Here is a 16,242-nt window from a genome sequence, read left to right as displayed (position 1 = left end):
GTTGGGTCGCCGAAATAGGTGACCCTTATTGTCAGTAATTCTGTCTGTTTGTTTAGATGTTTGTTTGGATGTTTGTTCGTTTGTCATCAGCATAATTGGTAATAAATGTGGGCGGATTTTGACCAAACTCGGGTGGTAGGTACATCTTATGACCTCGTGCTTTGGAAATAGTAATGGTTGCTAGGGACGCTTTGTTCCCTAGCAACAACCGAAAAACCTTCAAAATCGGTACCGTTCACGCGAAATCAATTCCGAAAGCCATTATCCCACGTAGGGTTATGACATTTGGGACAAATGATCTTCAGGTGATACTCTATCAAATATATTCTGGTTTTTGTGATATATGGAATACTTTACCCGCAGCGCCCCCTACAATTAGGGTATGCGCGAAAATTGAAGGCCCCCTAACGACCAGGTGAGTGCATCCATACGAATGAAACTTTGCAGGTTCATGGTACTCAATGAGTACTACAACTTTGCCTCAGGACATAGTGACCGATTTTGCTTAGGTCAAGGGTGAAAGGTCAGTTAGTGCAAAAATCGATAATATGCGAGAGCTGGAGGTGCCTTCGCGCCAAATGCTACTCCTCCTGGGGTTATGGTCAGATGGTCATGAAAATTCACACTAATCGTCTGGAATACATTGTGCACAAACGATCGAGCCGGATTTTCGATTTAGATCTTTGTTCACCCACAGCACCCCCTCGAACTTTGGGGATTTCCGATTTCAAACCGCATTTTCGGTACTTTTCATTCAAATGGATACCTTGTAGTTATCAGTAGATGGAACTGGATGAGATTTGATATGCATAATCTTAAGGTGATTCCCTATCCGCTATATGACATCCATTTTGCTCTTTATCTGAAAGTTTCCATGCTCGGCGACCCATCGCCACCTACCGGCTTGTCTGTCTGTTTGTTTGTCTGTGAGCAGGCTATCTCAAAATGTTGTGGACTGATTCAGACGAAATTTGGTGGACAGGTTGGGTATGTGACGAGGACAAATTGATTCAATTTTGGTGAAGATCCGGATGTGGATACTAGAATTTTTAGAGTGATGATTCAGCATTGAGAGAGAGGGCCAAAAACGATATGTAGCATGATATCTCAAACGGTTGTGGACTGATTATGACAATTTGATGGATGAGTTGGGTAGGTGACAAGAAAAGCTGATTAGATTTTAATGTGTGACAGGCCAGACCATTTGTCCTTATCAGTGGGATAAAAAAAAATGTAAACAGTTCAGCCTGGTCGAGAGAGGTGCACGCTCTATCGAGTACCGTTCTACTTCAAATCGTGTTTGCTTTCTTAATTCGAAAAGTGGAATATTTACATTTTCTGCATGATTTCCTAATACTCACCAAGTGCTCCTTCTTTGTCAGACATACATGATCCAATCGGTAATTTTCACGGAATTATTTGTTGCAATCACATTTTCTGTTAATACACAAACAAATGAATCGTACATTTGTTTATGCATCATCAGAAGTAATCTATTCATTCTATCAAGAGAAATAACTTTTTATCAGTATGTGCCTTTTGAAGCATATTTATCGTTGGTCGTCTCCAGAGGGCATCAATTCTTGTTTCGTACAAATGACAAACGCCGGTACGGAGACGTGTATAAAAGTGTGAATGGAGAAACTTTCACACCTATCACTGAGGTTTTCTATCATCCGAGGAAGCCTTTGGTCATTCTGAATATCGTATTAAAAAACTTCAATTGCAGAGTAAGCGAGCTATTTCCGGCACCGTGGACAAATTCCAAATTACTGCCTTTACCTCCTCTGTCGGAGTGGTGACCAGTCCAGGATTGTAGCACCAGCCGAACAAACTGTTTCTGCATCACTGATGCTCGGTATAGAGCATTGTTCATGATCTAATCCAAATTTCAATCTCCCAGGCTCACCTTTCACATGACTTTCACCTTCTTGTTTCTCACCTCAACTCAAATGATGCTTTTTAAGGATGATTTAATTTTTTTCTTGAGAAATATATCACCACCAATATTGAAAATGTTTCTTTGAGCATAACTAAAGGTAAAAGTTTTACTTTGAAAGAATGTTTCCTTGTTCGAAAGAAATGTCTGCTAATGCAGTGTCAAAAAGAACTCGCTTTCGCTCTTCAATCGTCGTTTTGTTTTCACCGGTAATGAAGAATAGCGTTGAGATTGTGGCCCTCGTAATGTAATGGGCACCCTGGTAAGAATTTGATGACGAATTTTGATGTTTTATGTAAATTTGGCGGTCAGCTTGCAAGTTCGTATATCTATCTATGTTCCCTTTTCTCCAGACCGTTTTGCTGCGAAAAGAGTCATCTGTGTGCCAATCCCAGTCTTTGTTCTTATTTTCGGTTGATCCTTCACGCGGCCGTGTGGCCAACGAGGCACGATGCCAGCAGGTACGTGTTTCAAAGGAAAGTAAAATGAATGCCAGTTAGAAGAATGGAAGGTTAAGAACTTTGGACTCGAGCTTGTTGACACGAGAGATGCAAAGCATCTATTATTACAGTTTAAATTTAATTTTTGTGGTATTTGTTTCATGTAACAGTCAGCCAGTAAAGAGAAGTTTATCAAAATGAAGATCACAGACCGAGTATGTCAGAACCATGTCAAAGTACCTAAGAGGTACCGATGCACAAATTCTGCCAAATCATACTGCATAACGAAGCATTTTTGTAAATCTGAATAAAATCCTGATCTTGTATGAATAGTTCAGAAATGTTGTGCAAGCCTTGCCATGTGTGATGGAGAAAAGTGCACGATAAGTTGAAGTCCTGTCGCTCAACATCAACTGAAGGCTGTATTCGCCATCTTTCCTTGACAGGCATGCTGCCACCGAGCTCCAGTGGCCCATTCTCAGCAATCACGCCAAGCATGCGGCCTCAAGACGTCTCAAGTGTCCAGGTTTGATTACCGTCTGTCTCATGACCTTTCTGCTATGATGTCAATGCTGAACTCTTTAATTTGCTCAATGTGGGCTGACACAATAACTTGGAGGTATGCCCCATTTGCCTTTGAGCTGTCCAGCCTGGGTTAGAATTTTGGAACAGCTCTAAACTGTCATCTTGGTGTTTCACGTGCATCAATGTGTGGCACCATCTATCGTGTTGATGCTAAACCATTGGACCTATCTGCCAGCACTGGTTATTAGTGGACGATAAGAATTCTAGAGCCTTTTTTTTAGACGATATGAATTCTAGAAGTGTCTTTTTAGAGCGGGAAGGTTAGCTTATGGGGATATATCTCTGGAATGTGCAGATAAATTCTGTTACCTTGGTGATACGATTGGTGCAGGTGGTGGTGTGGAAGCAGCAGTGATTGCAAGAATCAGAAGTGGCTGGAGGAAGTTTAGGGAGTTGTTACCCCTATTGACATCGAAAGGGACCTCTCTCAAATTAAAGGGATAACTTCATGCATCTTGTGTTAGAAGTGTGTTGTATGGCAGTGAAACATGGGTGATCAAAAAGGAGGGTGAACGAAATGAAATGAGAATGGTGAGGTGGATGTGTAATGTGACACTGAAGGATAGGAAACCAAATGTGGAATTAAGAGAGAGGTTCGGTATAGAAAGCATTAGTGAGGTTCCGTGTTGGGGTAGGTTGAGATGGTTCGGACATGTGGAAAGGATGGTGTATAAATATGAATGTTAATGTAGTGAGAGCTCGAGGCCATCTGTGGAAAACATGAGATGTGTTGTTGAGAGATGATCTTAGAGTTAAAGGCCCAACAAGAGGGTTAGCAAGGGATCGTGCAGCCTGGAAAGCAGCTATTAGGTGAACCATAGCTTTCACATGCAAGCATGGAAACGGCCATAAAATGATGATGATGATTATGATTATGATAATGATTTTGCGAAGAGGAAGGCGAGTTATTGCCGTCACCCTCGAACAAATGACAAAATTCTCGCACCGTCACTCATTCACCTGCATTACAGCTGGTGAAACGTCCAGGATTGGTTATAGCCGAGAATCATTTCTCGACTAGTCATGATATGCCCCTGGAGCTCTGGAAAGAGTGTGATTCTAATTACTATTATTCACTTGCCTGCTGTTTATGTGCTCAAACACACATTGGCCAAGAATACTAATAACAGGCACAATGTTTGAAGCAGCCAAACTTGTAAACCTTCCAAATGATACTAATTGGAAATATTTAATGCAGAAAGAATGTTGTGATTACTTTTTTTATTGATCCCTCTGGTCCTATGCAGGCATCAGAAGAACCCCAGTTGTATTACGATGAGTTTGGGTTTCACATTGACAACAAAGGTACGGTGGGTGCTCTCATGAATGAATCTCCAACACGGGGCTGAGTCAGGAAGCTGGAAACTAACAGTGGGAAACCAGGAGGGTGTCAGGATAGTGTCTGGTGTTTGTCTCAGAGCAACGTTAAAAGGCAACTGTGCATTTGAAGCAGGAATGTAGTTATTGCAGTTTTGTGCATTCCATAGCCCTCTATTGCTTGCTATGAATATAATAAGCATGGACATTATTCTCACTTTTTTTCTCATCAACTAATTTTTGTTCCCACATCACCAATGCGTCATGGAGCATCTGATAAATTATGACGCACTCAATGAGACGAGAATTTGTATGATTTTTAATTGCTTCTCAAAATATTCTCAGCAATAATGCGTTGTGCAATGAAAAATGATTACTGCGGGGTAACATAGATGGGATTCTGTGCCGATAATTGGGAATTACAAAAAAATCTATTTGACTTGGGATGCTGATGGACGGCTTAGTGGTGGGAACTCTAAATGCCATCCCAGAAGCAAGAGATCCAAACACAGTGGAAACTAGAACAGCACTCAGTAGAGCACATACCCCTGCCAGGCTTGAACGGTTTATGTTTTGGATTCCACTGACGGGTCGGCTTGTTCTGATAGACTGACAGAAGATGCTTGTCACTGTCACCTAACCAACTCATCCACCTAGTTTATTTGTCGTAACTCATCCACAACTTTTTGAAATATCCTGCTATATGTCGTTTTTGGCCCTATCTCGCAATGGTGAAGAATCACTTTCAAAAATGTAATATCCGGATCTTCACCAAATCTAATCATTTTGTCCTCACGCACACAAGCTCTCCATGAAATTTCGTCCGAATCCATCCACAACTTTTTGAGATATCCTGATCAAAGACAGACAGACAGGGGTGAAAACATAACCTCTGTCCACCTTCGGTGATGGAGGTAACTAGAACGGCACTTGGTCGAGCGCATACCTCTACCAGGCTGAATAGTTCACGTTTTGTATCCAACCAATATTCCGGAACTGAATCCCAACTTGAACCAAAATCTAATTGGCTTGTTCTTGTCAACTAACCAACTCATCCACCAAGTTTTGTCACAACTCATCTGCAACTTTTTGAAATATCATGGAAAACAGTAAACTCTCAAATATCGCGGTGGTTAGGTTCGTGGAAAATGCTGCGATAGTGGAAACCAGGGGCCAATGGGAAAAAGGGGGCTTCAGTTCCTTGGCTTTGAGGAAATATAGAGGAAGGTGGGGGGCTGCTAAAAATAAACATATCACAATTGAAATAAACATGTAAAATATATATATATATATATATATATATATATATATATATATATCATGTTAATATTGAAATGAACATGTAAATAAAATAAATACAGAACTGTATAAAATGAACAAAGACACAAGAGTTCTACCTTTTTGAATTTATTACAAAACAGCGAGGTGGTTGAGGGTAAACATGCTACATACTCCTTCATTCTGTCTTCTGATGTAAATAGAAAACACAAGACTTAGCTTGGGATGTTGATGGTGCTGCAAGATGGGGAGGGTGTTGGTTTGAAATATGTTGATGTCTCACTTGCGATGGCTGTTCGATCGTCAGGAGCATGATGAAGTCACTTACTGCATTGCACACAGAAGAAGGGTAAAACGATCCTTAGCCACCTTCAGTGGCAGAGGTAACTGCAACGGCACTCGGTGGAGCGCATACCTCCGCCGGGCTGAACAGTTTACGTTTTGTATCCTACTGATATGCCGGAACTGAATCCTAACTTAAACCAAAATCGAATTGGCATGTTCTTGTCACCTAACCAACTAATCCACCGAGTTTTGTCATTGCTCCTCCACGTTTTGAAATATTGTGCGAGATATTGTTTTTGGTCCCCTCTCTCAATGGTGAAGTCACTTTAAAAAAAATTAAAATTCTCATATCCGGATCTGCATTCGGATCTTCATCAAAATCGAATCGATTCGTCCTTGTCACACACCCAACGTGTCCACCAAGTTTCGTCTGAATCCGTCCATAACTTGTTGGGATATCGTACTACGTATCATTTTTGGCCCTATCTCTCAATCATGAAGAATTGCTTGAAGAATTCTAATATCCGAATCCGGATCCTGCTAAAAACGCACATTGCTGTCCTTGGCCGGTCACCGACATACATAAAAATTTTCAGACCGATTGCTTCATAATTGTGGACAAAAATCGTATGACAGACAAATAAACAAACAAACAAACAGATGCTATTGACCAACATACTTGTTAAATAGGTTAAACAGACTGGAGGTTGAAGGCTTTGCAGTTTGAATCTAGGCTTTATTTAGGTTACAGGAAGGTATCTATAGAATAAAAATTAAAAAAACTCGGTGAAGCCAGCCTTGAATCCTTGGTTGAACCACGTGACTATGTCTCTTAATTACATATTGTTTGAATGTCAGTTGCACAGCGATTACGTCTATTAATTATATACTATTGGAACGTACCTTTTAAACATTTAGACCCTTTCAACTGCTGTGTGACCTCTTAACCTTTTTGACTCCTCAGACACCTTAAGGCTTCTTAGTCCCTCTTGACCCCTTAAACTCCTTAGACCCCGTAGAATGTCAATCATGTAGATCCCTAACTATAATTGGACCATACCCTTTAGATCTTTTGAGACCCTTGAGACCCTTTTGACCCCTTCACCCTTTAGACGTTAGCCCCTTCAGACCCATTAACTTTAGACCCCATAGACTCTGAGAACCCTGCAGATCGCTTAGGTCCCAAAGACACCTTTAAACCATAACTACTATTGCAATATACCCCTAAGACCCTTATAGACCCATATAGCCTCTTTGGATCCCTTCAACCACTTTGACCTTTCAGACCTTTACACCCTTTAGACTCTTAGACTGTTAAGACCTGTAGATCTTTAGACCCTCTTGACCCGTTAGACCCCTTTTGATGCACACCACACAATCATCTATAATCTTTTTGAAATTATACACAGACTACACTTTTTTTCAGCAAATAATGTGAAAACTCTACTTACCCAGAAAGTTGGTACTCTAATTGTGCAGGCTATAAAGGAAGGAATTTTGACTGATAACATAATTCGTAAGGTCAGGGATGAAGAAATGATTGTAGGAAAGAAAAAGTTAAAAAAAAAAAATTCAATACCAACACCAGGGGGTTTAAACAATAAGATGGAAGAGCTTGAAGCTAAACTTGATAGCAAGGAGTATGATGATATACAGGAGATGATTAATGAAATTCAGGTGGGGCGGAAGACAATGTGTCCATGTAGTAGATGGCACTTGTTTGTCCTAGATCATGCAGCCGTAGCTGTAATCAGACTACATCTGGCGTCATCACAGTTAGGGGTGTAGATTTTAGGGGTGTCCACCTCACTGTTGTCATCCCCACTCATAACCCCCAGTGAATTTAAGTCGATATACTGATGTATTTAATTAACGTGGTGTTGATGTTGTGCTGGCATGATGGGCCAAATAGCTTTGTCCTGCGGCAAAGTTCATTTCTTGTGTTCCTTATGTAACATAAAGGGAGGTAAACTACATTATGGTAAACTACCTGGTCTGATGTACATGAAATACCAATCCACTCATTGTAGTTGACTCTTGGTACCTTTCAGGCAGCTTGGGATGAGCATGAAAATGCTAGCCTGTGCAGAAACAGTACCACCCATTATCCCATCCAACGAAATGAGGGGTTCCCGTAAAAACGTTCTCGAATCTGAAAGCAAAACGATTTCTTGTAACTGAAAATAGTTCGAGCCCAATTTCTAAAGCTGTCTCCCTAAATAAATACAGTATTTTAAACTACCTGTTAATTAAAACTCTTAGATGCTGTCTCTCATCTGTAAAACTCGCTTTATTAATATTTTAACTTCCCTGAACTATTATCCCGGTGGTTCAGATGGTGCGAGTTTGAATTCAAACCGTCTACTTGAAGAACAACATTCCGAAGATCCACAACACCGACTCCGCTGGCAAGCATACTTGGAATTTACTCACAACCATGATGTCGGTGACCTCACGTGGGACAAGATCAGCTTCAGCCTCCCACGCTCTGAGAAGCTTCAAAGCCTTGCCTTGGGTGGAATACCTCACAGCATGCGGCCACAGGTACTTTCAAAATTGGGAGGGTAGCAACCTTTTTTGCACCGCATGTATCGGCTTTAACCCCTACGTCAACATAAACTTACAGTGGCACGTCCAATATTTGGCTGGAGTGGGGAAGGATGGATGACGGGGAGTGATCGACCGCACTTCCTATGGCAGTTCATACTTTCAACATTAGCAACTTTTTTGGCTTTATTCATATTCTTAGTATATTCTTATTGGCTTTAAGTTGATAAAAAATAGTTTTTTTAAATTGTCTGCTAGCCCAGACTGATGGCCTTAATGAAGACGACTATTCCATTGTCAAGAAGAAACTGCTTTTCTTCCCCTACGGAAATGCTTTATCTGTTTGTTTAGTTTCAATTTGTCCAACTTATTATTCTCATTATAGGTATCTTATTTCATAATATTTCTATATTTCTGTCTCTTCTTATTTTTAATCACAATCCATTGTCATAGGGACCTGAAATTTTACAAGCCATGCTTTTATTCGGGTTCCTCTACAGTTGTCATAACATGATGTATGTTTCTCGTGTTTTGTGTTTGATTGATTCAAGAAAGGTGAGAGAGTAACAGTACTTAGGAATCTTCCTCCTTTCTTGAAATTTCAATGGTGCAGAAGTGCTTGTCTTTGACTGCCTTTGGAGGAGCACAGTGTGAATCAGGAGCATCAGCCCATAGTGGGGAGCCATACTACATGGAGCTCTATTTGAAAACTTTGTATACCTTGATGAGCTCGGTGCGGCTCAATAATGCCCTGGCTCTCCGGAGAAATCCCAGATGGGCACCTTGATAATTTAGTGGTGTGATCTTCCCATAAAAGGTGATGGTAAACAGTGAGGTGAAGGAGGTCCAGGCACTGCACATGTTCGAGGGGCTCTCCAGAGAAATGTATTGGATATTTTGATTGCTCATCCTTGTGGAGAGAAAGTGTAAGAGTGTGTAAATTGCTTTTGTAGTTTCATCCACATCCCTCTCCTTTTTCTTTTTCTTTTTCCAATGATTTGTTGCAGTGTTGATCTTCCTTCTCATGCTGAGATAATAGAGGGATCTAGAGTCAACTTAGCTATTGGTCTCGCCAACTGTTCCAGAAGGTGTGTGTGCACGTGTGCGCATGCGTGCGTGCAGCCTTGCATGCATATCTACTTTAATATAGATCCCATATCCTCATATCTACTATATTCTATATATCCAGGACAGGCTTTGCAGTGTTAAATGCTTAGTCTTATTACCGCCGCCACCGGAGGTGAGGAAGGTTATGTTTTCACCCCTTTCTGTCTGTTTGTGTCCAGGACATCTCAAAAAGTTGTGGACGGGTTCAGTGTGTGACAAAGGCGAACTGCTTAGATTTTGGTGAAGATCTGGATCCGACCACTAGAATTTTAAAAGTGATTCTTCACCATTGAGAGATCGGGCCAAAAACGATATGTCGCACGATATCTCAAAAAGATGTGGACAGATTCAGACGAAACTTGGTGGACAGGTTTGGTGTGTGACAAGGAAGAATTGCTTCGATTTTGGTGAATATTCGGATCGGGATCCAGATCTGATAATTTTTTTAAGTGATTATTCACCATTGAGGAGAGAGGATGAGATTGGGACCATACTCTGTGCAGAGCGTTGGTGCTGCTTAAGCAGTGAAAAACGTTCTGGGCTGTCCACATCCTTGGCTATGGGCAGGCACAATCCTGGATGGGTCGCCACTCCGACACAGCATACCAGCATGCTGGCACTCATTTTGCCAGACCTCGGAAGGATGACAGGCCGAGTTAACCCCACCTGGTATCAATTCAACAATTGAGTGGGATTCGAAGTTTGGACCCAAGGATCCAAACCCTGCCACCCTAACCATTATGCCAACACCACACATACCATTGAGAGATGGGGCTAAACTGATATATAGCACGATATCTCAAAAAGTTGTGGACAGATTCGGTTGAAACTTGGTGGACTGGTTGGGTGTTTGACCACAACAAATTGATTAGATTTTGGTGAACATCCAAATCCAGATCCGACTACAACAAAATTTTAAAGTGATTCTTCGCCAATGAGAGATGGTGCTCAACCGATATATAGCACGATATCTCAAAAAGTTGTGAATGGATTTGGACGAAACTTGGTGGACAGGTTGGGTGTGTCACAAGGACAAATTGATTCGATTTTGGTGAAGATCCAAGTCCAAATCTGGATACGAGAATTATTTAATTTTTGCAGTGATTCTTCACCATTGAGAGATCAGGCCAAAAACAATATAGTACTGTGTGGCACGATATTTCAAACATGTATTGGGCTCGATATCTTTTCATGGATCAGGCATTACGTGGCGGAGATATGCGCTCTACCGAGTGGCCTTCTAGTTATTATTGAGAAAAGTTAGATTTTTTATATGTTTTGAAACAAAATTCCAGGTTGGCTAGTAAAAGGTTGTTGTTGCTCACCTTTCAGGCTATTGAATTTTTTTTCCTCATTTCAAATCCTACTTTTATAATTCTCACACTTTCTTTTCTTAGTTGTGGATCCGGCTGTCTGGAGCACTGCAGAAGAAGAAGAACAGTGAAGTTTCATACCGTGAGATTGTTAAGGGGAGCTCTGATAACTCGACCGTCACAGCAAAGCAGGTATTGTATAATCAGCATTTCTTGTTTATTTGCAAACTTTTCAAAGAATGCAGATAATCATTATATGCAATGGTCTTTGAGACAAATCTTGAGAAAGCACAGTAACTAAAATTAAAAAAAAGAAGGAATTAATAAATAATTAATATATATATATATATATATATATATATATATATATATATATATATATATATATTTTGTCAATTATCAAATAATTCTCAAGAACTGTTCATTGTTCTATGAAGTCTCTTGTACTTGCACTACGATTCAAAACTTGTTTAAATTTCTAAACGATATTAATGTTTAAGAGTTAAATTGTCAACTATGTTGATTGGAAACGTGAGTATGATTACCTTGTAATTAGGGTACAAAATAATCCATGAGACTGTAAAGGTCTCGAGGACCTACTTTTCCATTGATTATGATCTTGTACATTAACACTGAGATTCCTGAATAAAATTTAAATTTGTTCAATGCGAAACACTTTGTTTTAGACAAAGCAAATTTGGAAATCGTTGTCCATGATGGTTCTCTAATTCCAGGGCATTGATTTAACTGAAGCAATATCTAGACAGAGAAATACACTGGGTGGTTTATCGTTCCTCTGCAGGATTTTAACCTGCAATGATCATACTGCACCCAAAAACTCAGCACGTAGAGTAACCATGAACCTAAAATCATTGCTTAATCTTGTATTAACCGAACATAGTAATGACGGAGAGATAATAACAGATGTTGCAGGTCTGCGAGAGCAACTGGGTCAGGATTGCGGGAGTGAAGAGGGTGTATAGAAGGAGGATGGATGAACTGAAGGACGAGATTGGTATGCAGACGTGCTTGATGGGGAGATTGGTGAAAATTCAGTTGAAGTGGACTGGACACTTGTGGATGGAGGAAGAGAGAATGGCAAAGAGAATGGATAGGTTGAGGGAGCAAGGAAGGAGGAAAAGAGGAAGATCGTGGTTGAGATCGGAAGATCGTCTGCACACCGACTGCTTAGGCAGCACCAACGCTCTGCACAGAGTATGGTCCCAATGGATGGATGGATGGATCATAATAGTACTGTATTGCAAAATAACTCACCTTATTTTGAAGTGATTGTTGGAGGTTTGGGTGATTTGCTGGTGGATGGTGTTGAAGTGCTGCTGGTAGCTGTTGAAGTAGGCTTAAAGAATTGTGTTGCAGGCACTTGCTTTGCCTTCTGTTTTGACTCCCTGTGAAGTGCTGTGTTGGGATTTAAATGTGACTCTGTGGCTCACTTGAACTTCAGACTTCTTTCCACAAAAGGATCTGTCCTTACAGCAATTTCTTGGGCAGTTTTTGTTTCCTTGAAGAGCTCCTCCAGCAGTTTGATGGTTAATTCTGCCTTTTCTGGCTCTTCATCATATTCTTCATGAGACGTCTGGGTCACAAATTCTTCAAGTTCTTCAGTGGACAGTTCTTATCCATGGGACTTTAACAGTTCTTCTACTTCTTCCATGTCGTCAAATCCTTCCCCTCAAATATGTTTTGCAAGATCAATGATCCTCTTCACTTCTTCTTTCCGACTCGAGAAACCTCTAAAATCATGGGCAATCCCAGGCCATAGCTTTTTCCAGCAACAGTTGAGGGTCTCACTTCTCACTTCTTCCCAGGTGTGTTTGCTAATCACAATGGCATCAAAAATGTTCAAACTTTTCCAACAATCACTCAATGTTGGAGCTGAATCTCTCTCCATCATGGACAGCATGTGTATAAAACTCCTGGTATAGCAAGACATAAATGTTGCCATCACACCCTGGTCCACAGGTAATTAAATAGTAATTGAGTAATGGAATAAGGAAAACAAATAAAATATTTGGAAAAACGCCGGCCGTTTTTGTCGCAATTAGTTCAGAATGTAAATTCGAACTGCGATCACGATGGCACCAGGTGGCGACTCACATCATTGAATGTATGAATTAAATATTAATTAACCCTTGTCCCCACAAGGGGGGGGGGGTCTTTTTATCCTTGTATTTAGTCTAAGAAGACCTCCCTTGTGTGGACAACGGTTAAGTAAAGTACAGTAACAAGGAATAAGAATAATATAAATCTTTGGGAAAACACCAACCACGATCAGGTAAATCCGAAACACACCCTCGTGTAGGGGAGGTTTTGATGCATTTAATTCAGCATGTGAATTGGAAACCACAATTGAGGAAGCCGCTTTGGAGGAAGTTTTACGGTATATACGAAATGTTTGTTTGTTACTTGCAAAATGGAAGATTTTTTTCAAGTATATTGGTCAGTAAATTTTGTTCTGTCTGTTGGATTCGCAAGATATCCCTTATTGTCGGGTTTTCTGTCTGTCTGTCTGTCTGTCTGTCTGTCTGTCTGTCTGTCTGTCTCTGCAACGCTAGGCTCCACAGCACAAACGAGCAAACCGATTTCAATGAAACTTGGCGAACAGGTGCCATATGAGCTGCGAATCTGCGCGTTGAGTTTCGTTGTTATGCAGCAGCCAAAAAACCACACGTTCACTATTTTCAATACTTGTCCTACACTTTTGAATGTGGAGAAACGAGACTTCGGAATTAAACACTTCGAGATATTTAGAAAATTTTACTCGAGCCAATTTTTTTTTTTTATTTAGGTTTTATTTTTCAAATGGTAGTCCTTCAAAAATAGAGTGTCTATTTACCGTCATTTAATGTGTGTATACAGTGTTTGTAAGGAACTACACTGTCATTCTACCTTCGATCTCTCCTCGATCCAAATGTTATTGACCAAAGTGAAAAGGATCCAAAATAAATGGAATCACCAGCATTTCTGTCTTTGTGGATTTCTAATAATATGGTATAAATGAAGTTACGGTATGTGGAATTTGAAAAACATCTTTTTTTAAAAAAATTCTACACCCCCCGTTATGTTATCGTCCGCTACACCGCCAGGTTCATCAAAAACAACCGACCAGGAAGTCTTCTCTCGCTACCCACGGTCTGGTTCATATTTCCCTGAACATCTGTTCTGTTTATGGTTTTTTCTCTCTCTATCTCTATCTCTATCTCTATCTCTATCTCTATCTCTATCTCTATCTCTATCTCTATCTCTATCTCTATCTCTATCTCTATCTCTATCTCTATCTCTATCTCTATCTCTATCTCTATCTCTATCTCTATCTCTATCTCTATCTCTATCTCTATCTCTATCTCTATCTCTATCTCTATCTCTATCTCTATCTCTATCTATCTCTCTCTCTCTCTCTCTCTCTCTCCCTCTCTGTCTCTCTCTCTCTCTCTCTGTCTCTCTATCTCTCTGTCTCTCTCTCTCTCTGTCTCTCTGTCTCTCTGTCTCTCTGTCTCTCTGTCTCTCTGTCTCTCTGTCTCTCTGTCTCTCTGTCTCTCTGTCTCTCTGTCTCTCTGTCTCTCTGTCTCTCTGTCTCTCTGTCTCTCTGTCTCTCTGTGTCTCTGTGTCTCTGTGTCTCTGTGTCTCTGTGTCTCTGTCTCTGTCTCTCTCTCCACGTTACACTTTGTTTCGTGTTGTTCTGATGTCGACTCTGTTTGCCATCATCTGAGGTAATGTCAACAAAAATAATGACACATTTTATTTTTTACTTAATTCGTCCCTAATTTACTCGAGCCGATTTTTGATTTAGGTTTCATTTTTCAAATGGTCGTCCTTCAAAAATAGGGTGTCTACTTACCGTCATTTTTTTATGAGGAGTGCCAGTTGGCAAAATACGCAATAGGAAAAATCTTGCCAGGCAGAGGAACAATTGTATGTGAACAAATACGTCTTGGCAATGCATCTTCGTCGGTGGATCGGTCAGAATGAAAAGCATCGTATCCAGCGCTTCGATCTTAGCGGATCCCTCGTCGCCTACCGGCTTGTTGGATTCGCTGGATATCCCTTATTGTCGGGTTTTCCGTGTGTGTGTGTGTGTGTGTGTGTGTGTGTGTGTGTGTGTGTGTGTGTGTGTGTGTGTGTGTGTGTGTGTGTGTGTGTGTGTGTGTGTGTGTGTGTGTGTGTGTGTGTGTGTCTGCAACGCGAGGCTGCACAGCATGAACCAGCGAACCGATTTCGATGAAACTTTGGAACATGTGGAATATATACTGGGAATGTGCACATTTGAATTTCGTTGCCTAGCAACCACCCGTTGCTGTGCAGCGGCCGAAAAACCGCATACAGTATTTTCAATACTTGTCCTTCAGTTTTTAATGTAGAGAAACGAGACTTCGCAATTAAACACTTCGAGATATTTAAAAAATTTTGCTAGAGCCGATTTTTGATTGAGGTTTTATTTTTCAAATGGTAGTCCTTCAAAAATCGGGTGTCTATTTACCGTCATTTTTTATGAGGGGCTTAGGAAAGTGGGCGGAGCTTAGGGAAAGTGGACGTGGGCGTGGCTTATGGAAAGTGGGCGTGGCTTATGAAAAATATTGTGTGGCTCAGGAGGTGTGGTCAAACAGGAGCATTGAGAGAAGTTTATCGGGTTGTGCGTGCGTGCGCACGCGCGCGCGCACAACGCGAGGCTCCACAGCACAAACCAGCAAACCGATTATTTTTCAAATGGTAGTCCTTCAAAAATAGGGTGTCTATTTACCGTCATTTTTTATGAGGAGTGCCAGTTGGCAAAATACGCAATAGGAAAAATCTTGCCAGGCAGAGGAACAATTGTATGTGAACCAATACGTCTTGGCAATGAGTCTTCATCGGTGGATCGGTCAGAATAAAAAGCATAGTATCCAGCGCTTCGATCCTAGCGAATCCCTCGTCGCCTACCGGCTTGTTTGTTTATTTGCCTGTCTGTCAATTGCCAACAGGTCGCAATTTTAAACCGATCTTCATGAAACTTCACCACATGGTAGAGTTTGTCATAAGCAAGAAGCCTATTGTTTTTGAGGTCAAAAGGTCACCAGAGGCCAAACAATAGACCAAACAATAGGCCAAACAAACAATAGCCAAACAATAAACGATAGATTTGAACATCAAAAGCTCCCAAACTTGTCAAATTTCTAAATTCCTCAATTTTCATCTGATTGACTAGAAATTTGAATAGGATTTTCATATCATCTTACTGAATTCAACCACCAATTATTTTTGAAGTCAACATTCGTCAAGAAGGGTCAACAACTTCGGTGAGATTTCTAAAATCCTCAATTTTCATCCCATTGACTTAAAATTTGAAGAGGATTTGCATATCAGGTCACTGAATTAAACCACCAATTATTTTTGAGGTCAACATAGGCCACATTCCTAAAATTGTCAATTTTCATGT

The 16,242-nt window shown here is 40.6% G+C and overlaps 1 protein-coding gene across 5 annotated transcripts in view; it reads left to right on the top strand.

Annotated features, from left to right (window-relative positions):
• Positions 1-16,242, top strand: part of SGSM3 (small G protein signaling modulator 3) — a 136,035-nt gene that overhangs the window by 17,949 nt on the left and 101,844 nt on the right. For 3 of the 5 annotated variants that reach the window (XM_085887072.1, XM_085887064.1, XM_085887068.1), the window contains 5 exons: positions 2,293-2,400; positions 2,826-2,905; positions 4,212-4,269; positions 8,180-8,388; positions 10,896-11,003. In XM_085887072.1, the coding sequence (XP_085743198.1) occupies positions 2,391-2,400; positions 2,826-2,905; positions 4,212-4,269; positions 8,180-8,388; positions 10,896-11,003 (465 nt within the window). In that variant the 5' untranslated portion in view covers positions 2,293-2,390. The remainder of the gene's footprint in view (positions 1-2,292; positions 2,401-2,825; positions 2,906-4,211; positions 4,270-8,179; positions 8,389-10,895; positions 11,004-16,242) is intronic. The other 2 variants (XM_085887081.1, XM_085887077.1) reach the window with 1 other exon arrangement.

Source organism: Eptatretus burgeri, chromosome 1 (genome assembly GCF_056783735.1).
Source record: "Eptatretus burgeri isolate ZD-2024b chromosome 1, Ebu_testis_v1, whole genome shotgun sequence".
Lineage (NCBI taxonomy): Eukaryota > Metazoa > Chordata > Myxini > Myxiniformes > Myxinidae > Eptatretus > Eptatretus burgeri.
Note: the sequence above shows the minus strand (reverse complement) of the source record. Positions and strands in the feature narration are given on the sequence as shown.